At 41.9% G+C, this 23979-nt stretch overlaps 3 protein-coding genes across 5 annotated transcripts in view; 1 reads left to right on the top strand and 2 right to left on the bottom strand.

Moving 5' to 3' along the window:
• Positions 1-13185, bottom strand: part of rnf43 (ring finger protein 43) — a 102734-nt gene extending 89549 nt beyond the window's left edge. The window contains exon 1 of the mRNA XM_085175813.1: positions 11350-13185. Coding sequence (XP_085031939.1) covers positions 11350-11571 — 222 coding nt within the window. The 5' untranslated portion in view covers positions 11572-13185. The remainder of the gene's footprint in view (positions 1-11349) is intronic.
• Positions 13186-13286: 101 nt separating this feature from the next.
• hsf5 (heat shock transcription factor family member 5) lies at positions 13287-17253 on the bottom strand. 2 transcript variants are annotated; one of them, XM_085175814.1, is made up of 6 exons: positions 16779-17253; positions 15827-16147; positions 15656-15747; positions 15186-15557; positions 13982-14093; positions 13287-13885 (listed from the first exon to the last, which is right to left on the bottom strand). In XM_085175814.1, the coding sequence occupies exons 1-5, from the start codon at positions 17251-17253 to the stop codon at positions 14016-14018; spliced, it is 1338 nt and encodes a 445-aa protein (XP_085031940.1). In that variant the 3' UTR covers positions 13287-13885; positions 13982-14015. The 2 variants fall into 2 exon arrangements, with proteins under 2 accessions (XP_085031940.1, XP_085031941.1); XM_085175815.1 differs by lacking the exons at positions 13287-13885; positions 13982-14093 and adding an exon at positions 14166-14813.
• Positions 17168-23571, top strand: supt4h1 (SPT4 homolog, DSIF elongation factor subunit). Of its 2 annotated transcripts, none has more exons than XM_085175817.1 (5): positions 17168-17278; positions 21610-21716; positions 21799-21854; positions 23260-23313; positions 23404-23571. In XM_085175817.1, the coding sequence occupies exons 1-5, from the start codon at positions 17252-17254 to the stop codon at positions 23469-23471; spliced, it is 312 nt and encodes a 103-aa protein (XP_085031943.1). In that variant the 5' UTR covers positions 17168-17251; the 3' UTR covers positions 23472-23571. The 2 variants fall into 2 exon arrangements, with proteins under 2 accessions (XP_085031943.1, XP_085031942.1); XM_085175816.1 differs by lacking the exon at positions 17168-17278 and adding an exon at positions 20374-20555.
• Positions 23572-23979: the final 408 nt, after the last annotated feature.

Here is a 23979-nt window from a genome sequence, read left to right as displayed (position 1 = left end):
TCAGGTCTCATTTAACGCAAGAAGGTGTTCATTATGATCGCACTCATCTCTTTCAGAATTAAATAGACAGTAAATCAGAAGAGGATTTAGGACATGACTACCTTTGTCAGATCAGTCAGATCCACCACTTACTTTAAACTTCAAAAGGGGATTCCACAAACCTGTAGGTCAGGGCCACTAATTCTGGTACTGCACAATATTTTTTTCTGTTTTTTTTTTTTTTATTTCTCTCACCAACAGCCAAACTAAATTAGTGACTATATCTTTAATGAGGTCTATCCTGGCACCAGGTGTAGATCTCCTCCATCCTCAAACCATCCTCAAACCAGGGTGCTTCCATATTTTGCGGGGAGAAAAGAGAGACTTTTAATCAGTTATTCAAAACAGACCTGAAGCATGTTTGGTCAATTCAGTTTATCCTAATAGAACACACTTCAATCAAATGAGTGCCATAGCAGTAGATTTTGATCCTTTCTCTTTTAGTTGGACAGAGTACAATGAAGTGATAGTGATGGAAGAATTGGTGATAGCGTTTTCTTTTTTTATCATGTTGCACTTGTGTGACTTGGATCTGAACCAGTATGCTGTAAAATACATGGACGCAACTGATCGAGCAGAGGAAGGCTGAGAAGTGGTACAGATGGCAGTAAACAAGAAGACCGTATTCATGAGGGCATGCATAGGTGCATGTACGGTAGTGCCAGAGTAGCGCCATGTGACACCAGTTCAAATTCTCTCACCGAGTCACATGGAACTTTTGGCCTGAGTCTGCATATTCTACAAACACTCCCTAGAAAGCTCTCCCTGCAGAACAGAAACAAACACATTAGCTGAAGTCTGGCAGACATACTACCCCTTTGTCTAGCTCAAAGGCAGGCACTTTTCATTTAGTCCAACTGAGAGAACAGCCATATATCATGCTGGCAGGCATGTGACTGGATGTATGATAAGAGAACAATCCCTTCCCAATCAAACAGCAGTCATTCAGTAGAGGCAAGTAACAGCAGTGAGCAAAGACACACAGCCTCCCGACAAGCCCAAAGTGGAATCTACTTAAGACTTGTTGCACTACCTGTCCCCGTGAGAAAAATACAGCATTCTCTAAAAAGTGAGAAACACCCAAGTCTCGCTGGGTGTTTCTCACCAGGTTTTGGAAAGTTATCCCTCACTGTTTACATTGCAAATTACAGGCCATCTGAAATCAACAAGACAAGGTGACAGTGAGAGCTGACATGTTAGCAAGGACAGAAAACATTATTTGACCAGATTCCATGAAATTTAACAAAATTACATGGAAAATTTGTTTGTTTTTTTTGGTGTTTTGGTTTTTACCCCCAGTCCCGCGACCCATTTCACAAGTGCTCTTTAAATAACGATAACTCTGTTTGTGCTAGAGACAAAATTCAAACAGTTTTGGACAACATGTGGTGCATCACAGCAGCTCAAAGGTGCTCCTATCTGAACACAGACAGAACAAATCAGTTCCACCAAGACGTTATGTAAGATGTAATGCTTCACATTACCATAATGAGAAAAAATTCGAAAGATGAAAATTATTTTTGCAATTTTACAGCCAAAATTATAAAATAAGTAAAGGCAGCTTGACGGATACATGGAATGCTAAAGGGTTAAAGTCAGCATTCAGCATCTACCTGGGGCTTGCAGATTTAATAAAGTTCAGCATTGCCCAGGATATCTTTTCCTTATCGGGCTTCACTGGAAATTACCTCGATAAGACCCAAATCCTGCTTTGGAGCACAAGCTACTGTAGCATTAAACCAGCAGCTGTCGTTACCACAACTACGGGTGTCTCCAGAACAACCAGTCTTAAGGACAACTACAAGTCGCTATCAGCCAAGACTTAACAATAACATGGAAACCTTGGCATTTTCTGCTTTAACTGTCTCAGCAGTGGCTTGCAAATAATGCAAACACCAGAGCACACACTGGAGACCTGGCACACAAAAAACACTTCCATTAAAGTGGAGGGAACTGTGTGCATCTGCCATCACTGGACAGGTTGTTATTGTTCTACTTGTTAGCCGCTGCATATCTGATGTTGAAATGTTTACACATCCACCACTTCACTTACGGTCCAGCTAACACTAATGCACGCGTGATGGGTGGTCCGTGGCCAAGATGAAAGCAGCCGATCTGATCACGTCTGAAAACTGCTCTGGAGACTTGAATCAAACCGTCTTTGTTGTAGTAAAATCTGACATTTGTATTTCACTTTGCAAATTCAATAAATCAAGCTTGGCATGAAAGTAACACTAAAGCCCTTCTGAGAAGCAGAGGAGGAAAAAAAACAGGTCAAAAACAGGACATGTTGTCTGTTGTTGGGAAGTGACCATGTGACTCCTAGAGACATAAAGCATTTTTTGTCAGCAGTGCTATCTCCCTGGTTCTGGGGTTACAATATGGCTTTTGTAGTCATGCAGCACTGAAAGATCTAAGTCACTTTGATCCCGCTTAATAGAGTTTGGTAAATGATCTCAGTATGGGAGCTCCACCTCATCCGCGCACACACACACACACACACACACACACACACACACACACACACACACTGTGGACACACTCATGCTTTTTCACACACACACAAATAAAGGATCAGGCCGCTCCACAGGTGAAAGCTCTTCCTCTTGCGGATCGCTGAGCCAAGCGTTCAAGCAGAAAAGTAGAAAATTTGCTTCTGCTCTGTGCTCCCTGCACATTCTGTCTTAAACAGTACCACACCATACCTCTGATTTAAATGCATCTGGGTTTTTTTGCATCTCATCATACACTGATTGAATCAACCTAATGTTACTAGGAGCTGCAGTTGGCGTTTATTCTTCAGAGCCATATTAACGAGAAAAGCCCATGAAAGTGACTAAAGGAGCTGCAAGGAGCCAGGGAGGGAGCGAGAAAGAGGGAGTTTGTTACGCAGCGTTTATCTGTGGTATGGTGATGACTCTTTTCCTCCAGCCTCTCAGCAAACTAAGCGCTTCCTGCCTGTTTTTTTTTCAAACAGCCATTTTTGTCCTTGAAACTAAAGCACACGCAATGAATTACAACTAAAGAGCTGTCAAGCAACAAGAGAGGGCTGGTTAGAGCAGAGGAGGTGAGGAGGAGGAATTCAAAGCCACACTGTTGGGGGAAAGAGGAGCGAGACAGGCGGCGAAATGAAAAACTGCAGAAGAGCTGCTGGGCCTTTGATGTGAGCGCGAGCATTAAGCCTGCTCTCGCCACCGCAGGCAAGGCTGAAGTTATTAGCAAGTGGCTTCACAACCAAAACGAATACTGTTGACTGAGTAGACGACAAGAACAACTGAGGTCCAAAATTATTCATAAGCCCCTAATCGCCTTTTAAATATCCAAAGTAAACAGCAAAGAAGCCGATCCAACCTTTAACAAACTGTATGCTCTCAGCGATATGCTGCATATCTACAAGAACAATCTGTGTTGTAATGTTTGTGCTATGAAAAGCTTTTGGAGAAGTTTGAAGTTTGTTTAATTTTGCTCCTTTAATAGTCAGAGAGATTGGAATGCACCAAGATGAACTGTTCTCTTAAGAGAATTTTCTTTTTTCCCCTCAAGAAACCCACAAAATGTTGTGATGTACACAAAATCAAGAGTCTCGCCATGCTCATGGCTCCACGAGGGAATTCCTGAGCTAAAAAGAAAAAAAGTAATCTGATGATTTTAATTTAGTGTTTGAGAATTTTTATTTTTTGACCACAGTAGGAAGTTTAACATGCTGATGTTTAGTGTGGATCTTATTTTATCACGAACACATCTTACGTTAGTATATTTAACTTTCGAAAACACACAGGACTGCTGCCTCCCGAGCGACAACCTCGTGCGAATGTGGTCAGGTCGCGTGCTAATCAGAAGTTTGGTGGTTTGAGCCCTCTGCAGGCTGAAGTGTCCTTGGGCAAAATACTGCAGGATGCATCAATCAGAGTGTGTGTGTGTAAGAAAATAGCAGTAGAAAATCTAAAGGCACAGAATAAATAAAAAGAGCTGTGTAAATGTGGCTTACAGCACAATTGCACTTTTGCATAAAAAAGCAGAACAGGAGTCTGTTTAGCATCTGAAGAGGAGTACTGAGCACAGTTACAGGACAAACAGTGCATCTTAAGGGAAGGACAACTCTATAGCCAAAAAAGGCTACATGCACTGTTCTTTGATAGGTTTACATTTTGTTGTCACAGAATGAGCTTCCTCACAAAGACAGAGTCATTTTTTATTTGGCTGGAGCTTCACCAGATTTGATTACACTTTTGTTGTCTTCATTGGTCAATGTGACACCATTTCTCAACCACATTCATAGGCATCTTGTGCCAACATGCAGTGAAGTGTGCAGTACTGACAGGCTGTGCTGGTTGTGTTTACAACTAGTGGCAGTGAGGCAGATTTTGTTCTAGCTGCAGATGAATGTGTAGAGAGTCATTACCATCTGACAGAGAGGACAGAACCTGAGAGTAGGGGTGGTGGGAAAAAAATCGATACAGCATAGCATTGCAATATTTTACACAGCAATATTACACTATACAGGGACACCAAACATGGATATTTAAATTGATCTAAATACTCAAGAACAAGAAAACTATGAACAAGAGTGCTCACCTCGGGGACCTCTGTCCTGAACATTAGCCGAGGAAACTTACATTAACTCAGCTCAAGCAAAATCAACCAATCAAACTTCCTAATTCAGAGCCAGCTAATAGCTAAGTCGGTAAAAACAGGACAGCGAGCTTCTTATATGTGATTGTAATCAATGTTTTTTCACATTCTGCAGCCAATATGACTAAACATTTGCCCAGAGCTTAAGGATGTTGAACCATGCATGACTTGCACAGATTGCCTGATAGGAGGCAACCTTTCTGCAAACAGTTGCAATCCGACTTGGACTGACTGAAGTCACTCTCAGAGAGATTGTCAAAATTTTGTAAATAATTACTATCTAATTTATAAACAGAGACAAATTGCCAACCTGGTGCCATTGGTCTGAAGGAGACTTTTTTACTGAGCACAACTTGAGGGAGCTTAACTCAGCTGGCTACCAGCTGGTTGTGTTCTGGTTTATATTCCTGTAGAATTGAAGGCTACTGAGCATGTAATGTAATAGTTAAATGTGAATTTCTGTCAATGTGTTTTTCAATGATTTATTACAGTTTATTGCTGTATTATGAGAAACAGATTGCATATAATTGCCAACTGACCCCATTAAATTGCAAACTGTTGTCAGACTAACTGTCTCATGGCAACATTTATGGCAGGTTTTAGTGACGTGCTGGTGTGCTTGAAGTTGTGATAAGCACTTACCAAACTGGGTTGTCAATTATAAAAAAATAAGATTGATTTAAATTACAGTTAAATATACATTAAGAGAAGAAGGCAGTCCGATTCAGATTCTAACTACAGTCATTAACACCTCCCTCTAACTCTGTCATTTCTGGCAAAGGCAAATGTGGACTTCACACGTTGTTAACAGCTGTTAACTGCCGGGAATTGTTTGCAGGTGACCTTTTATGCAGTGTCACACTAATTGAAAATGCACATACATCCATCTATCACTATATACAAAATTGTGCCAAAGCAAGTCTTACATAGTTAACAGACAATACAATCATCACTCATTAATTATACATCTTTTCAGTCAACTCATCCTTGTGAGCATAAACTTTAACCTGTGGGAAGATTAAAAAAAAAAAAAAAGACAGCCAACTTTCCCACCAGTAGCATATGAATCCTCATGCCATATGGTACAATTGTCATCTGTTGCAACATAGTTCTCTGTAAATCTCTATAAATGTGGCCTTGATCCTGGGGGAAAGGATAGCTTGGCCTCCACACCTGCTATGGATCAGCAGGCTTTCCTCTGTACTTCCAGTGGATCGGTTTCAACTGGAAAGAGACAGGTGCTTCACTTGACCTGAGTTGTCAGGACAAATTCAAAAAAGGTCACGCAAGATACGCATCTCACAGAGAATGCAAAAATGCCGCGGTATTCACGACTGTTAAACCTTGGATATTTGACATAATTAAATTCCGCTGACCCTGAAATTGCCTGGACCCCGTGTCAGTTGTCCTGTCATCAAAGGAACATATATGTGTGTGTGTCTGCTTTCACAGTCGGCGGTGACTCATTCCTCTCCACTGTAACACATGTGTGGCTACATAATGGCACAGCTTTAAAAGGGCCGCATGCTTTTGCTGCTCCTTCGGTGGTTTGTGTACTAGGGAGGGACAAAAAAAAGTGCTCAAAATGAAGAGCGAGACAGAGCTTCTGTGATTAACATTTAATTCAAGAGTGTGCATTTCTAGCTTTTCCACTGCCCCACCGAGTGTGTGTATGGAGTGTGTGAAAACACACACACATGAAAACAGGCAGATGAAGCCTTGACTTAGTGTGTGTGTTTACATGGGTGTGCTACAAAAAACATGGAATTAAGCATGCGACTCTTTTGTAGATGTATTAGGGAGTGGCTGAATGAGTGAAGCAGTGATAGTAGCGGAGAAACAGAGACCATCCCTGGTTATTTGCATAAGGAGAGCTATGAAAGGGGAAACAAAAACGTGTTGTATAACATTCAAGAATTCCAGACGTGATCTAATGACTAAAAAAGAAGGGGGCCAGCAGGATTAAGAGATTTGCCATGTTTCCCCCCTACCTGCCTCTCCCTTCTTCCATGTCCCCTAAGGAACATCTCCACAGCCATCTCTTGTGGAATAGGGCAGACAGGACAGCGCTAGCCCCTGCTTCCTGTGCTGCAGGCTGCAGCTCTCTCAGTTCCCTGCTCAGGAGAACCCATTAGTCCACAATTTGTTTGATAGCCTGGACACATGAGGGGGGTCTGTTTAATGCATGAGTTAGAGGAAACACATTACTGTAGTGTCGCTGAAGGAGGAGACCATTGCAAAAGACCACATGGAAATAAAAGAGATAAAGTAGATGATGTTGGAATGCAATGATTATAAGTAACAAATGGGCTTGTAGCCAAAAATGATATATTCTCTTAACTTTTGTTCCATTTATTTTTAATTGATTTTCTAAACTGTTCCACTGCAACTGTCTAAAAGAATGACAGTAACTATGCTGTCACTCATTTAATTTGGACTGTGTTGCTTTTTTTGAAGCTAGATGCTACCTAATATTGATGAAAGTGCAGTGTTCTAATTTACCAGCTAATACTGGCAAGCTTGGATAGCAACCTGTATCCATAAACTGTATGGGTACAATGAAAAACTTTGAAAAAACTGTCCACAGGGGGTAAAATAATGCACCAAGCAGCGGTCCCCAACCCCTGGGCCTCGGACCGGTACCGGTCCGTGAGTCGTTTGGTACTGGGCCGCGAGAGTTGAGGCTCAGGTGTGAAATGTATGGTTTTCTAGATTTTTATCGGTTTTTAGCGTTATTTTGTTATCGTTTTTATCGTTAACCCGGTTTTCCTGGGTCTTTTCACGTGTGTTATGAATAAATAAATTCTTTTTACACTACCGGTACTAGTTTTATTTTGTTGTATTTATCCGCGACACCTTAAAGGCCGGTTTGTGAAAATATTGTTGGGCATGAACCGGTCCGTGGCGCGAAAAAGGTTGGGGACCGCTGATGTAAGGCTTGGCACTTTAACATGTGAGTCTGTGGAGATTGACTCAGTTTTGGAGCATGCCTCAAGTGCCAGCTGGAGGAACTGCACCTGTGGAACTTCCACGATTCATAAATTTTCAGACCTGGATGTTGCCCCTTGGAAAAAAACATAGTCATCCTGTTTTAAAGCAATTTAGCTGTTCATGAAACAGTCAAACATTTAATAGAAAAATATTGAAAAGCATAAAATGACGTTCTTTTCTGCCAGTGGTCCAATATAAGTCAACTGGGCCAGTGCTGGCTGGTAACAAAACCAGTGTAACAGTTCATTCCTACAATAATCTTTGCATGATCACCACTGAACTTGTTTATAATGTTATATATGATGACTTCAAAGCAGGCTTTTGTTCCTAAATGGCCTCCACCTCCACACAAACAGCCAGTAGTTGCATAAAGCATTCAGAATTTTTAAAAAACAGGCGCTGTGGCAAAGCGGGGGGGAAATTGCGAGCTTACAGGGATTTCATTTGTACCTTTATGCAACTGCCAGTGTCGCCGAGGGGCAGGTGGGACGGATGGCGATGTGATTCTACTGCTGTTAATGTTGAGTTCTCATATGGCGTCCATACTGGTGGACACAGCAGTGCTGTGCATGCCAGACATGAGCGCTGTGAAGCATTCAGAGCAGGCTGCTTCACCGTTACTGTATTTTAAAAAGAAGCATGAATGGCAAATGAATGCCAAATCTCATTGCCAAATGTGGGGTTCATTTCACGAATTTTGCAAACACATTAGCTTGTTTATTATATCATATCAGTATGTTGGCTCCAATACATGAAGCTCACCTGCATTGTTTGCTGCTACGCACTGTTATAAACCACATGCACAAAAGCGAAACTATGTGAGGCAGTGAGGAGCCCTGAGGAGTCCTGGACAGGCTGTTATCTCATCCAGGGAGATAGGAAGTATGGACAGGAAATCTAGAGGGAGGGGGAGGAGAGGGCCCATATGGGAAGTGCAGTGTAAACAGTCTCAGCTTTTAATCATCCCAGCTCACGTTCGGAACTGGACACACTTTGATGTTCTCCCTCAGTACCCTCTCCACCCTCCCCTCCTTAGTTCCCAAACGGCTGTGCTGAGGGCCAGCCGAGGGGCGGGTGTGCAGATAGTGGCCTGGGACGCTTTAGAGAGACGGGGAGGCATTCACTACCTTGTAGGACACTGAGATGAAAAAATGTGAAGTGTTGCACAGTTACCCAGTGTCAAGCCTTAATTATAGCTTACGTATTTGAGGGAGCTCTCAAAGTTCACTTCAACATTTCAAAAACAACAATGCAGAAAAGGAATAAAAGAAAGTCAAGATGACTTTAAGTTAACATAGGTGGAGTTTTAAGGATACCTTAATTGGGCCTGTTAAAAGAACACAGTTTATCTCCATTTCTCAAAAAGAAGTTCCAACAACAATCCTCAAGTTCATCATTGTTTCAGAAGCTTTTGGGCTTCTCCTTGAATCACAGAGTTTCATTTTGGAAGGGAGAGGGAGTCAAAATTCCTCAGCACTTGTATTTGTCCAAATAGTGCTGGCCAGACCCCAGCCAGTGTTCCAGTGAGCGTGTTCATTCAGAGGAAAGGGCACACTTCCAGGGAGATCACAGTTTAACAGATCAGACGGAGACAAGTACCACAGTGAAATCTCATGGCTTCAGAACTTTGTCCCACACATGGTAGCAAACATGATCAAAGCAAGAATGCAATGTAATTCCCAGGCTCAGGGAAGCAACGTATCGATAAAGATGAACAAGCATCTAAAATGACAAAAGATGAAAACTCTGTCAGTCCATAAAAATTTTCAGAAAAGTGGAATTAGGCTTCATAAAAGACATGGATCGACAAGGTTGGCTTATATTTAACACAGAGACGAGAATGCTATGCAAGATGGAAACTGGAACTTTTTAGCCATCAGTCCCCTCGTCCACTGGAAGACAAGAACATAAAGTGGGACCATGAAGCTGCCTGCAGAGGCAACAGAGACCTGTTACAACAGGCCTGAGGTGCAACAAAGAGCATCCTGCAGCATAACACCACCTCTGTGCAGTATGAGAACAGCCAGGGCGGAGAGAGCCTCGCAGGACCATGCCCTCCCAGCCTCGGACAGCAACACAATTGGTGGTTTGACCCAAGGAAAACAGAGTAGATGTATAACCTATTTGGGCAGCCGAAAAAAAAGAAAAACAGAAAGAAACAGGGGGGGAAAAGCAGGGATCTTATCAGCACAAAATTAGGCTGTCGCCATGCTGACGGTGGCAGAGATAAAAAAGAATGGTTTGAGGGTGGCATTCAACCTTTCATCCACACCTTTAGGGGAATACACAGCTTCATCAAAACCCCGTGTCGCCCTGCAAACATTGCAAAGTCTTAAACAACAACAACAACAAAAATCTGGAAATCCCAGAAAGCTGGAAGTGCTTTGATCTCAACAGCTATGTGATACGCATCCGCAACATGTTGTCAACATCCCACACAGACAGGGTCCAGTCAGATCAGCTTAAAACCGGAGTGGGAAAATAGAAGTGGCTTTTCACTGTGACTAATGCTGGGCTTTTCTCCATCAGAGCATTATAAATCCTTATCAACTATGGCAAACTGCAGCATTTGGCTCACCATTCACAAAACCTCCCACACCTGGTGAGTGAAGAGAGACAAGATCCCACAGAACCTAATATCTTTCGTTCTGTTTCTCCGGAGATGGCAAATAAATCGACACGGCCGAGCTTTACAGCGCAGGGACCTTAATCCACTCTTGAATCCTAAATATGCACACTGAATAGAGAGCATACTTCACATTTGCACAGTTAAAGGTAAGATTTTTAACCTAAAAAAAACAAACATTAAATGACAGGTTTTATATTGGTCTCGACATGCTCTCATTTTGCAGTCACTGGCCACACCTTGATATTAAATATAATGGGAGAAAGCATCAAATGCCAAAAATAGTCACTGCAAAACAAAACAGTTACCTTAGAAAAGATACACGTTAGAGAGGCTGGCGGACTGAGCCAAACCACTGTTTCTCAGGAGAGAGCTAAAATAGACTGAAAATAAGCTAACCTCAATAACACGTTTGTCATCACTGTTGTTAAAGGAATTCATATGTTCTATCATCACAAGCCCAGTGTTGAGTGGAAAGAGTGCTGCTGTAAGCAGCTCTCAGAAAGGCACACTGTGCTGTAACCCATAGTCTCTGCTGCAGGAGTCTGATGGCAGTGGATGCTGTGTAAACTGTAGGGAAACATAAGTCACTCTACAGAGGGATTGGTGCACTGAAAGAGGTGGGAGTGTAAAATAACTTTCCAATTAAGGCTTTTAACACAGACTAAGTTATTAGTCAAGCGGTGATTGCAAAAGAGGTTAAAGTGACTCTCTTGAGGGGGTCCAAAGAATAACACTTGCTGTGTTAAGTGTTCCCAGTAGTGTACTATAGGAGACGTTTTCAGGCTGGTAATCCATATCGGACAGAGCAGAAGTGTAACTACATGTGTTGTAAAGCTGTCCTATCAATACACAAAATGAAGATCAGACATTGACAATATGAGCATTGAGTTATTGATCCAACAGCTATAAAGCTGCTATTCACTGAGCTGAGTAGTCTATGGAAAATTGTTGCACCAGGTGCCACAAAGGTGCTGGGCCACCTGTGCACCAGGTGAGCTTTGAGGTAAATGGACAGTGATGTGGTCATGTAGTGCAGGTACCCTTTGATGACACCCTACCTGCATGAGTTTTCCCTCTGCTTTGCCGGCACTTCCTCCCACGAACACCCCTTCCAAGGTGAGGGGTTTCCCCGTGGGCTCGTGCTTCAGCAGCGTCACCTTGATAATCGCTCGGAGAACCGGCCGCTCGGACTCCAGGCCCTGCTGGCCCAGCACTACCTGCAGGGCCGCCATGAGCAGCCACGGCCAGAGCCCGGCCGGGCGCCGCTGTGGGACGGTCATGGCCTCGGCTGTAGCGGCGGGTCCCGGCCGCACATCTTGGACTTCAAAGCAGGCAAGCACCGCGGATAAACAAGACGCAGGAAAGCGGTATCGACAAGTACACGCACAGATCCCGCTTTATTCCTTCTGCCTACTTGCTTAACAGATCTGGGCTTTCAAAGCCGGAGGACTTCCATGGTAACTCATAAAACTTCCATTCAACACTAGAGTTAATATTCCCAGTCTAACACGTTACAGATATTTATATGTCTCACGTGAAAAGTGACGTCTCATACGAGGAAAAAGCTCCGATTAACTGTTATCCAGTGTCATTAATGTGGGTTGAGAAGCACTGCATGCGCCAGTGCACTGTGAAGACGAGCCGTGCCGTATTAGATCTTAAAGAGTGCATTTGTTTCCACCGGGGTGCTCTTCATCACAGGCGGGTCTATGTCCTCGTCTGGAGGGTGTTTACGTGGTAGCTTAACTGCGGTATCCTCTCCAAGAAGGACGGGGTCCTCTCCTGGCAACTGTGTATCCGTAAATCCTTAGGACTGTTTTTACAATGCAGCGCACATTGGCCACTGTACCTTCCAGTCACATTTTGCGAGCACACAGGAGGCAAAGCTTTAAAAGTTAAACCCGTCCCGTGAGCGCAACACTTTGTGGATAAATCCACCAAAAACGCACGAGAGCGACGTCTACGACTTCAAAGGCTGGCTTACAGGTTGCCGCCGGAGAGTTATGAGGCATGCTGACGGATCAAATGCGGCGCCGAAAAGTTGGGCAATGTTTCTTACAGCCGAGGAGTTGCGAAAAAATAATCCTCGAAGAAGCTGCTCCGTTCAGCACACAGCTCTGTGTAATTATTAACCGAAGCAAACGGGCCGTTGCCTTACTTTGCTTGTAGCCTGGTAATTAAAACTGGGTCCGAAGCGGCTTCAGTGACACGGCCATCAACTTCTTTTAAATCTACCCGTCAGGGGGGCGACACGCGCGCGCGCACGCATACACACACGCAGGCTTTCCCTGAGTTCAGTGCCTCCGTTGCACTGTGAGAAATTAGACCCGATCCTCCTGAGAAGAATGAAGGAAATTGACTCGTTTATCAAAACTATCACTGAAAGCGGAGGGGGGAAATCTGCAAAAAGTTAATTAAAAAAAGTTGCCCAGCCTCCTTGTAGTGTTTGTTTGAAGGGGATAAAGCATAGAGACAGTGTACTATTATAACACCGTTCTAGAACTTTATCTCCCGGACTCTCTGTCTCTCCTCTGGGATCTCATTGAAAGTGTCTACCTGCTCCCTCTCCTGCTACTTTCACGTGCTAACGGGGACGGGAGTTTTATCAACACTTCACCCCTAATCCTGTAAACAGATTGTGTTTCAAGTGTTTTACGTCGTTATTTGTATAAGCCATTAGTGGAATTGCAGCGTTAGTATTACATTTTTCTAACGTCACTGAAAATCTATTTTGCGGTAAGAATCAAACGCAAACTAATTTTCTTGCATGTGTAAGAACGTAAACATACAAACAAACAAAAATCGTTAATTTTCTTTTAACGTTATCGTAAGTGGAGTTAACGAGGAGCACCTGAATGCAGCATTAGTAAGCGGAAGGCGGATCCGCCGAAAAGCAGCAGTTTCACCAAAAACAAGTAAGTGGCTCCCTCTGGTGTCTACAACAAGCAACACCCCTTTATTATTAATAATGCAGTACACACTAAACATCCAACCATAAACTGTAATCACGTTTATTTAAAATTCTAGTTACATATTTCAAAAAGTACATCAATAGTGAAAATAAAAAGGTAGGGAAAACACCATCACTACAATAAAGCAAGCAATCAGTAGACAAAGTGTTTCTCCCTCATAAAATAATTTGAGTCCTTTTTAAGCACTCCAATACCAATTTATGGTTTACAAGACTTATTTTTCTATTTCAGTTCTTTGAAAATAACATTACAATCTGGTAAAACTATTTCACAAAATCATGTGCGTAAATATGCATGCTTTATACAGTTACATAAAGCATACTTGTTTTAAAAATGTAATTTAAAATTTTACAGAAATAAAAGCATCAGTGTTAATTACAATGGATGTGTAAAATAAGAGGAGAAAACATTACGGTACAACTACGTACAATGTACAACATATATGTACTTCTGCAAAAGACTTTGTAATAAGATTTAAAAGAGAACAAAGCAACAAGCATTCACACAATAAATCATCTTTCCAATTCGAGACTCAAATATGGTAATAGTAAGAGCTTAAGCTCACATCCTGGATTGACTCAAGGCTCCCTGTCACATGCCAATCAAACCAACAAGCTGAGATCTATAATGAAAAATATGAGACACTGTCATCACGGATCTGTTGATTTTAGCAAGCATAAAAGCCTTTACTCTGGAATTTGACCCTAAACAGCCTTACCTAAAGAGTTGGTGTATTTCCTGTGCAGCTGCTGTTATAATTTCAGACTGGAATCACTGGAAGTATCACCAACTGTAATGGGTACAATATCCCTCTCATGATCTGTGGTAACCTTAATGTAGGGACACAGAGAAGGCAAATAATCTAGGCTTTCTGCTAAACTATATATAAAGCCACTAAATATACACACACACACACATATATATGTATGTATTCAAATTATATAACAATATCAATAATTTTTTGTAACATCCTGAAACATAATCGGATTTTCACATTTTCTACATGTTGCTCTAAACGTGAAAAAGAACCAACTTCAAAACAGTATGCAAAATATTTTCTACGTTTTTTAACTATGCGGAAAGATCCATTATTAATGATCTGTGTGTGGAAAAAGCTTCAGTGTCAGGTTTGATCACCTAGAGCAACAGTTGATCACATTGCAGTAATCCAGAATGTGCAACATCAGACACTGATGATCTACTGGGATTTCCACATCTCTGAATGCATACCTCCTTGAACCTTTATGCAGATGTACTACAACATTAGAGGATGACGCAGAGTGCCACTCAATTGCTGCTGCCACACTCAGATGGTCAGAATCTCGCATGTACAGCATGAAAGCATGGATCTATCCCGTCTTTTTATAAATGGTTCATGCTGATGGTGATGTAATGGTGTGGGGGATAGTTTTTGGTACCAACTGAGCACTGTTTAAACTCCGCAGCCTGTCTGAGTGTTGATGCTAACCTCGTCCATTCCTTTATCACCAATGTGTCCCCATCTTCTGATGGCTGCTTCCAGCACCATGCCACAAACCTCAAACTGGTTTCTTAAGCACAACAGTGAGTTCACTATTATTTTACTCAACTGGTCTTCACAATATCCAGATCTCAACCTAATAGAGTACCTTCAGGATGCTCTATTAGGTTATTCCCATCGTATGCAGCTGACAAAACATCAGCTGCATGTCAATTGCAGCCTATCAAGAACCAAAACCACTGTGCTGCTCTGATCCACCCTCCCGCCTTCCCTTGCAAACTTTCCTACAAGTTTGGGTTACTTTACTGTCTAGCACAGTAAAGTAGAAAACATCTTAGATCAGGAAGGTGATGCATCAAAAAATACCTCAATGTCAAATATTACAAAAAAACATAAAACAGATGCACTTTAGCTTCAGGAACTCTTCAATGCGCAGCCTTACCTCAATGATAGCATCCTCAGGCATTTCCTCTGGTACAGACTCCACACACTGCTCTTTGTATGGAATTAGAGGAGCAATACTCGATGCAGACACTATGGTGGGTCCAGCAGAGAAAGGGATAGACCTGATGACACCGTTGCTGTCACACAGTGGGCTGTCACGGGTGTTGGATGAAGACTCTAGCTCAGGGACCACCTCGTCTTGGGGCTCAACTTTAACCAGGCAGGTATTGGGTGGAGTCTGCATGACCTCATCTGCGATCTTAAAAATTGCCTCCAAGTTGATTTCACAGTTTTTCATCTCCTGCTTCTCATTTTTCTGCAGGGATTGGTTATTGTCTTGGAAACACAACATACCGACAGGATATCCTGCCTAAAAAGGTGATATAAAAGCATATGTTAAAGATGGCCCAAATACTCATCTTCCTATACCACTCACTGACTTGTTACGTCACATGACAGTGGTCCTACCTGATAATAACTCTGAGGCGAGAATAAGCCTGTCTGAAGGCCACCACCTGCCATATGAGGGGCCACAAGGTTGGGATGGTAGCAATGACCAACTTCAGGAAGGACAAAAGATAGCATGTTAAGTGAAGTGGTACACTGGCTATATTTTACTAAATAATATTTAATGCTTACATGGGGAATAGTAGCCAGGCTGGTACTGAGCATTACAAGGACTATAACTGGTGAAATTTGGACTTCCATGGTTTGCGTGGGCCAGGAAATTCTGCTGAATGTGCACAGCATTGGAGCTTGAGTTTACTCCAGTGTAAGGGCGGTTTAAGGGTACTGGTAGCTCTTTGCCTGAGGAAAACAAAGCAGAAGGAAGAGCCGCAGTCCTCATCAGGAATCGTGGTGGGATGGGGGTCCCAGTGTAGGCTTGGGTTTTACTTGGATAGTAAGGAGGAGTGGCCTTTTGATTTGTGGGGCTCAGCAGAAAAGAGCCTCCCGAAGAAACTGGAAGACACAAAGCACAACAACGACCTGTTAGACAGTACGAGAGGGCTTAAGTGTTGGTACAGGGGGGCACAGACTTATTGTCCTTAATAAGTTCAATATGGCGTTCGGAAATATGACAGAAAACCCTATCAGCAGGTAATATTTCTTGAAAACATCTGAGTATTTTCTCTGTGACATGTAAGATTGTCAAATGAAAGTTTAGTAATTCCTCTGGTCAACAGAAAAATATATTTAGAATACTCTTAAATGAGGTCAACTCTCCAGCAACACTTATAGTACAGCTTTATTACTTATGTCAAGGTCATCCCTCATGAAGGCCACAGGCCCAAACATGTCGATCAAGTAATAAAGCTGTGCTTCAACCTCTTTAGACCCTTGTTCTAAAGAGGAAGTAGGCAAAGTTGCGGCAGAAAGCTTTGTTCCATTTTAAAGAATATTCTTCAGTTACAAAGTTTATGTACATAAAATGGGACCGTGTTGTATTTTTTAAGGAGCTGATGACCCTTTTTACACAGAACTGCTGTGCACTTTTGCAGAAACTACTCTTGTGGCTGAGGAACGGTTAGTGTGAACTTGAGCACCTCAGGGAAACCATATATTTCCACTATTATCCCTTAATAGCACTTGCCTCTTCTCATAGATGTTCCTCTGTCGTCCCCATCCGGATACAGGCGCTGATATCCACTCGGGGACCGGCACTTTATGTTCAGACCGGCTTGCAGCTTGGCCTTATTGTCCACGGTGAGCCTCCTCAGCCTCGCAACGAGTTCAGGCTGGTCTCGCTTGAAGTTGGGGTTGTAAAAGCTTTGATACTCCTTGCCGTCCAGGTCCTGTTGAGGGTCGGCCTTCTTGAACCCGTACAAGTTGAGCTGACGGACAAAGCTGGAGAAGTTGGTGGTTTTGAAGGAGTCGGCGCTGCCCGCGGTGATGGCACTTGGAGACAGGATCTGCTTCTCGAACAGCTGCTGGTCAATGACGATTACCTCACCCTGGTGGTCCCAGCAGATGGCGTTGTAGGCCGGGTTGTTCACCAGACGCCACAGCTTTGCAGGAAAATTGCTGGGGTTGATTGAGTCCGGGAGTGAATTTAAACCGACTTCCATGCCTCTGCCTGTGCAACTGAGACAGGTATAACAATATTAAACAGCCCTGGTCAAAGCAGCTAACCTGCTTTACATGTTTATAACGTTACTATTTAACTTTAGTTTATGTCTTACATACACTCAAGTTATAACAAGTTAACAAAGTTATTTAACCACCATTCATTATATTAAACACATAATTACCCCTGTTAATGAAAACGGATTAAACTTTTTTTAAAATTATAAATAAAATGCTGTAAAAAGTGAAATGTTATCTTTCACTGTTTCTGTTACTCTGCTAGCATTAGCTAACATTAGCAGTGGCTGTGTTATCTTGTCAAACAGCCTCTCCTAAGTAAAGAACTTTTTAGTTAAGAGCTGTTAAAGTTTTATCCATCTCCATATTGTCTCATATATTTTAAGTAAGGTTAAATCTAAAATAAACACTGTAATAACTGTACCTGTATCACCAAGTCGCACTGGGAACCGTTGGAAGTTCACTGCCGTTGGTGGAGGTGCTGGAGTTCAATGTGACATCCCTCCGTTACTTTAAACAACGCTTAATTTTGGGGGACTACAAAGCCCAAGATCCTTTCACATTTCAAGACCGAAACTTGGCCCTAAACATCACACAGAGAGCCAAAAACAGTTTACAGCCTCTGGTTTACATGCTTTTGTTGTCACAGGCACACAAATGCCTTTAGGTAATATATGTTACTTTAAATAGCTCCAGTGAATGCATCGCAGGTTCTCACACAGCCTGCTGTTTATAGCTTACATTTCACATCATCTGAGTTTATTTCTGAGTTTATTTACTTGCAGCTTCATACAAGACGCAAGATGATGAGCCTCTCCAAAGTTGGATGTGGCACGGCAACAGTGCAGTGACAAACGCAGGTTAATTATCCATGATAAACAAATAAGAAACAAAATGTGAGAAAACGATGTTAACTGTTGAAAGAGATTTGACTGGTAACATAATCAGTGTTTAGGTCAATGGAATTAATAGATGTCACCAAGCACATGTGGTGTGAAACTGTACCAAATGAAAACACGCTGAGCTGTGTCGCCACCTAGTGATAAGGAAGTAGTTTATTATTATTATTGTTGTTGTTGTTGTTGTGATTATTATTATTATTATTTGTATTTAGATGTAGACAGCATTATCTATCTACATTTTGTGAAAACAAAAAATCTCACTGCCAATCCAGTAAAATACATCCAATTTGTATCCTTTCATTGTCAAAATCCGATGTGTTGCTAATTCTATGTAATATTAACAACCTGTTAAAAACATTACATGAGACTGGTGTGTAGCACCGCTTGAGGAGAACGTGATGCCTTTGTTCAGGTATGCAAATTCTGAAGTCAGTGACACAATAACTCCAATCTCCACATTTCGACCTTTCTTCGAATTAGGTTTTTTGACTTTAATCTAAAAAATTCGACTTTATTGTCAAAATGATTAATAATATTTTTGTTTCTTAAGGTGGCCCTAATACTATGTCGTAAATATTGCTTTAGTTTATTATCAAACCTGGCAGCTCTGCACTCACCTTCAAACTGAGGACGTGGTGAGAGCCTTCAGGAGGACCAGGGAGAGGAGCTCACCCGGCCCTGACAACATCAGCAGTCAAGTTCTGAGGCACTGTGCAGGGCAACTAGGAACTGTGTTCCGGACTCTATTTCAACACTCAATTGACAGTCACACCGTCCCCCAGCTGTGGAAACACTCCACAGTCATCCCCATCCCCAAAAGAAACAACCCAAAGTCTCTCAATGATCTTCATCCTGTGGCCCTTACCTCCCTGGTGATGAAGGCCATGGAGAAGATCATAAAACAGCACATTGTAAGAGCAACTGACCCCCTGATGGACCCACTTCAGTTTGCTTACCGTGCACACATAGGCGTCGACGACGCAAAAATCTTCATCTTGGACTCCATCCACAAACATCTGGAGATCCCTCACTCCTCCGCCAGACTTCTCTTTGCTGATTTTTCATCAGCGTTCAACACTCTGCAGTCTCATATCCTGGCCATTAAACTTTCTTCCCGATTTCACCTGTGGATATTGGACTCTGGTCTCTGTTCCACCTCCACTGGCTCCCCCCAGGGCTGTGTGCTCTCCCCCCTGTTCTTCATCCTCTAGACCGATGACTGCAGATCCACACAGCCCAACTGTCACCAGGTGAAATATGCTGACGACACAGTTCTCCTGTCACTGCTGTCAGGCCCCTCACAACACCACGGACCTGCTCTTCAGAAGTTTGTAGAGTGGTGTGACAGCTCCAAACTTGAGCTGAACGTGAGCAAAACCAAAGAGATGGTGGTGACCTTCTCCAGTAGGCAGAGGGATCTGGCTGCTTCAGTCACCACCACCATCCATGGGAAGCCTGTGGAGGTAGTTGAGGAGTACAAATACTTGGGAACCATCTTTGACAACCTCCTGAAATTCTCTGCTAACACAGAGGAAATTCTCAGGAGGTGCCACCAAGGGCTAATGGCCTTGTTGGCTGAAAACCTGTGCAAGAGTTCTGACAGGCAGGCCAATGATTTTTGAGCACACTGGTGCAGTGTGCTGCAGTCTGTTCCTGTTCTGAAGGCTGAGGGAGTGGAACCAGCAGGTAATGGAGAAGGTCATGATGCTTTCCAGGAAGACATAGTAAAAAGGCATAGTAAAAATTAATTAACTTATTAATGACCCCTCTCACATTCTTCACCCCGCATTTCAATGGCTCCCCTCTGGGCAGCGCCTCTGCTGCACTTCCTGCAGGACTGAGAAGAGGAGAGCCACCTTTGTCCCCAAAGCCACTCTGCTTTTTAACTCCAGTCGATAAGACCATTTCCCACACCCATAAACATAAATTACTCTACACTCTTTTTTATGCTGCCGACACTTTATTCACTTTTAGTCACTTACAGTTATTTATTCACTTATTCAGTCACTTTAATTTTAAAACTGTGTACTGTATATTTTAAGTATTTTTTTTTATCTCATTCTTATTGCCTGTTTATGCCCTGTCCTTATTTTTAACGTCATGCTGCTCTGTTGTATTTTAATTGGCCCTTGGGGATGAATAAAGTCTCTCTGATTCTGATTGTGTGCACGGACTTTTATTCAGGCGGACTACAGGGACGCCTCCGGGTTGCTAGGGCCTTATAAAGTGACGCAATATCTAGGCGACTAGAAAATCGTCATAATATTAGTCGGCGTGATTGTTTAGTGTTTTTTCAATTATTTCGTCCGAACATAATGGCACTAGAAACAGTCCCCAAAGACCTGCGCCACCTGAGAGCCTGTCTGCTTTGTTCATTAGTGAAGGTAAATCTTTATCTGAGAGAAAAACACTGTGAGGCTAGCTCCTGTGCTAACGTGGTGCTCTGCGCAGTGTTTTCCTCCTGTTTGGCCTAACAGGAATTAAAACTTCGAAATGACGCTTGGTTGCTTTTAGTCAAGGAATTATACCTAAGTATTCACTGGGGCTTTTTTGTTTACAAAAAGACATCTGTGCTAGTTTGTTTGGTTTCTAGTCCCACGATAACGACTTGGGGCCGTACTAGAAAAATGTACAGAATGGCAGAGCCTGGGCAGGTGGTGATATTATTGTGACAAAACGCAGAATAAAGTTATTGGGTTTTTTTTTTTTTTCTTAAGGTGGACAATAAGAAAAGAAACAAGGTGGACAATATTGTCCACTGAAGCGAAACTAAATATTTTGAGATTAACTTTAAAGTTAAAAATCCACGAAAAATGGAACTAGAAACATTTATTGTTCCTCAATGCTTCCTCAGTGATTTATTTTGTAAGGTCGGGCGTGCAGGCAATCTGACTTTATTTTTGAGAAATTAAAGGTTTTTATTTTGGAGAGATTTCATTTACAGTATAGCATGTTTACAGTAGTTTAAATGCTGGCTTCTTTTTGGGTTTTTTTTGTTTGTTTGTTTTTTTTGTGGGTTTTTTTTTTTTTTTGGCAAATACCAGAAATGACACTTTGGCACAACACCAACACACAATCCCATCTCACTTTCTTCTTCTTCTTCTTCTTCTTCTTCTTATTATTATTATTATTATGATTGTTGTTGTTGTTATAGTAGTAGTAGTAGTAGTATTAATACTATTATTATTTAACCATGCACAGCCGTTATCAGTGGATGTGCCAAGGTTTGTTGGCATCATTATCTATGGTGGGTTCCAATATATGTATGACCCTCATTAGAAATAATAGTCTTGCTACACTGAAGTGCAGCATTTTTAAAGCAGTTAATATTTCTCAAGTAATATCTCACTTCTCATTTTTTTATCCTTTCTTCTGGCTCTTTTTATTGGACTCATGCAATCTGATACCTCACTTTTCTCTTGTTCTCTTCCAATTTAGACCATTGACCAGTTTGAATATGATGGCTGTGACAACTGTGAGTCATACCTCCAGATGAAGGGGAACCGAGAGATGGTGTATGAATGCACAAGTTCCTCGTTTGATGGGTAAGTGTTGACAAAGCAGTAACTATGTGTTTCTTTGTCTGTTCTTCCCTATGGTTTACTGACACTGATTAAATGTTTATAGTGTGATCGCCATGATGAGTCCTGAAGATAGCTGGGTGGCTAAATGGCAGAGAATAGGTAAGGATCTGCTGAAGCACACAGTCGTGGTTTAAAACAAAAAAAGAAGAAGAAGAAGAAGAAAGTACATTCAGTTCTCAGGTTTTATGTATCAGGACATGATAAGAAATGTTAAATTGTTCATTATTTATTTAAGACAAAAAGGAGACACTGTTTCTGGAAAAACGAAGTACATCTTACACTGCTTTTATAATAATTGAGAGGGAAAATGGCACTTGATCATCAGCCAGTCTGAGCACCTCTATAAAAGCAGATGATTTAGCAGGTGTTTGTTAACATAGTGCCAGGGTGAAAAACAATCAGCGGTGATCTCATGAAAGCAACTGTTAGTGCCCATCAATTTGGGAAGGATTATAAACCAAACTATTGGAATGTCATCATTCTATAGTGAGATCGATTACTCACAAGTGAAAAACATTTAAGATAGATATAAATTTTCCCAGTGGTGGACATCACAGCAAAGTCAACACAAGGTTAGACCATACACTGCTCAGAAAAAATGAACAACTAAGGCTTGTTTGAAAGGGTTGTCAGGAGAAAGCCTCTTTTCTCTAAAAAAGAACATGGCAGCATGGCTTTGGTTTGCAAAGTTGCATCTGAACAATCCACAATACTTCTGGAACAATCCTATCAAAAGAGGCCAAAGTGGAGATGCTAAGCCAGTTGGTTGGAGAGAACCAACTGTCAAGCACGGTGGTGGAGGGATGATGGTTTGGGCTTGTTTTGTAGTCATTGAGTTGACTATGAACTCCTTGGTATACCAGGGTATTCAAATGTGAGGAGATGTCCCCAAAGCTAAATGTACACTAAAATTGGGTCATGCAACAGGGCTATAACCCTGTTGCATAATCCACAGCAGCAAATCTACAACATAATGGCTGAAAATGAAAGGAATCAAGGTGCTGCAATGGCCCAGTCAAAGTCCATGCTTCAATCTGACTAAAATGCTGTGGTGGGACCTGAAGAGACTGTGTGTAAAGGAATGCTTGCAAGCCTCAATGAACTGAAGCAACAGCAACAACCACAACAACAAAAAGAATGAGCCAAAACTCTTCCACAAGGATGAGAGAGACTGATAGTCAAATGGAAAACTGTTACTTTAAGTTATTGGTGCTAAAGGTGGTTCAGCAAGCTTACTGAATCATCCAGAAAATCCAGAAATTAGTTTTTCCACAGTGCTTATAGATTTTGGCTTTGGATTAGTTTTTGTTAAATAATGACACAGTGTTAATATGTTATGTTGTTGTTCATCTGAAGTTATTTACCTAATTTTAAAACCAGGACTATAGCATTTTTTACATGCTTTTTAATAAATCTTGTAAAACCTGCTAGTTATTAATGATAGCCACATAGTTCAGATTATGATCCATTTGCGTAATTATTTTTTTCCTGCTCTGTCTTTCAGGCAACTTCAAGCCAGGTGTATATGCCGTTTCAGTGACTGGCAGACTACCTCCAGGTACATTCAAACACATCAGGGCACACACATTGGTTGGAATTGTCTTCTCACTTCATATGTTTCGGTTGCTCATTATTCTCTTCTCTGAAGGCGTAGTGAGAGAGCTGAAAAGCAGAGGGGTGATCTACAAATCCAGAGACACTGCAGTGAAGACGTAAATCCTGCTGATTGTCCCCAGAGCTGGATCATACTGTTTCACCATGTCTGTGATGTCTTGTGGAAATGTTAAGTTTTTGGAGGTTTTTAAATTTGGGGGGGGGGAACAAAGATTGCTGACACATAAGAAAAGGTAGATATGTCTTATTTGTTTGAATAGTTTACGTGAAATAAAAACCTGTTTTATAAAAAAAGTGAGTGAGTGTCTTAAAATAAATGAATACATTGGATTTATATGCACCTGTAATCTGTGAATTAACTAAGCTTTCAGTGTCCCCGAGCGAGTGAACATGATCAGTTAATTTTTAATGGGACTAATCTGTCTACTGTGCAGAAGGGCACACAATGTGGTTTCTGACTGATGACCTTGAGCTGCAGTCTAAAATGATGATGGTGGTGAGGTCTCTAAGAGGACTGTGGTTAGACTCAGAGTTCATTCAACCTTTCTGGAACAGATTGCTGATATATGTTGACCAGAGAATACAAATAAACGCGTCCACATTCATGACT

Source organism: Neolamprologus multifasciatus, chromosome 10 (genome assembly GCF_963576455.1).
Source record: "Neolamprologus multifasciatus chromosome 10, fNeoMul1.2, whole genome shotgun sequence".
NCBI classification, from domain to species: domain Eukaryota; kingdom Metazoa; phylum Chordata; class Actinopteri; order Cichliformes; family Cichlidae; genus Neolamprologus; species Neolamprologus multifasciatus.
This window is presented reverse-complemented; position numbering and strand designations above follow the sequence as displayed.

Bases quoted from the DNA above. Each gene is read 5' to 3' on its own strand.
- hsf5 (XM_085175814.1), bottom strand. From the start codon at position 17,253: ATGGAAGTCGGTTTAAATTCACTCCCGGACTCAATCAACCCCAGCAAT. The intron at 16,148-16,778 runs GCAAGTGCTATT...TGTGTCTTCCAG, and splicing joins AGGAACATCTATGAGAAGAG to TTTCTTCGGGAGGCTCTTTT. The intron at 15,558-15,655 runs GTAGGACCACTG...TCACCTTTTTAG, and splicing joins CGCCTCAGAGTTATTATCAG to GCAGGATATCCTGTCGGTAT.
- supt4h1 (XM_085175816.1), top strand. From the start codon at position 20,487: ATGGCACTAGAAACAGTCCCCAAAGACCTGCGCCACCTGAGAGCCTGT. The intron at 21,717-21,798 runs GTAAGTGTTGAC...AAATGTTTATAG, and splicing joins ACAAGTTCCTCGTTTGATGG to TGTGATCGCCATGATGAGTC. The intron at 23,314-23,403 runs GTACATTCAAAC...TCTTCTCTGAAG, and splicing joins GACTGGCAGACTACCTCCAG to GCGTAGTGAGAGAGCTGAAA.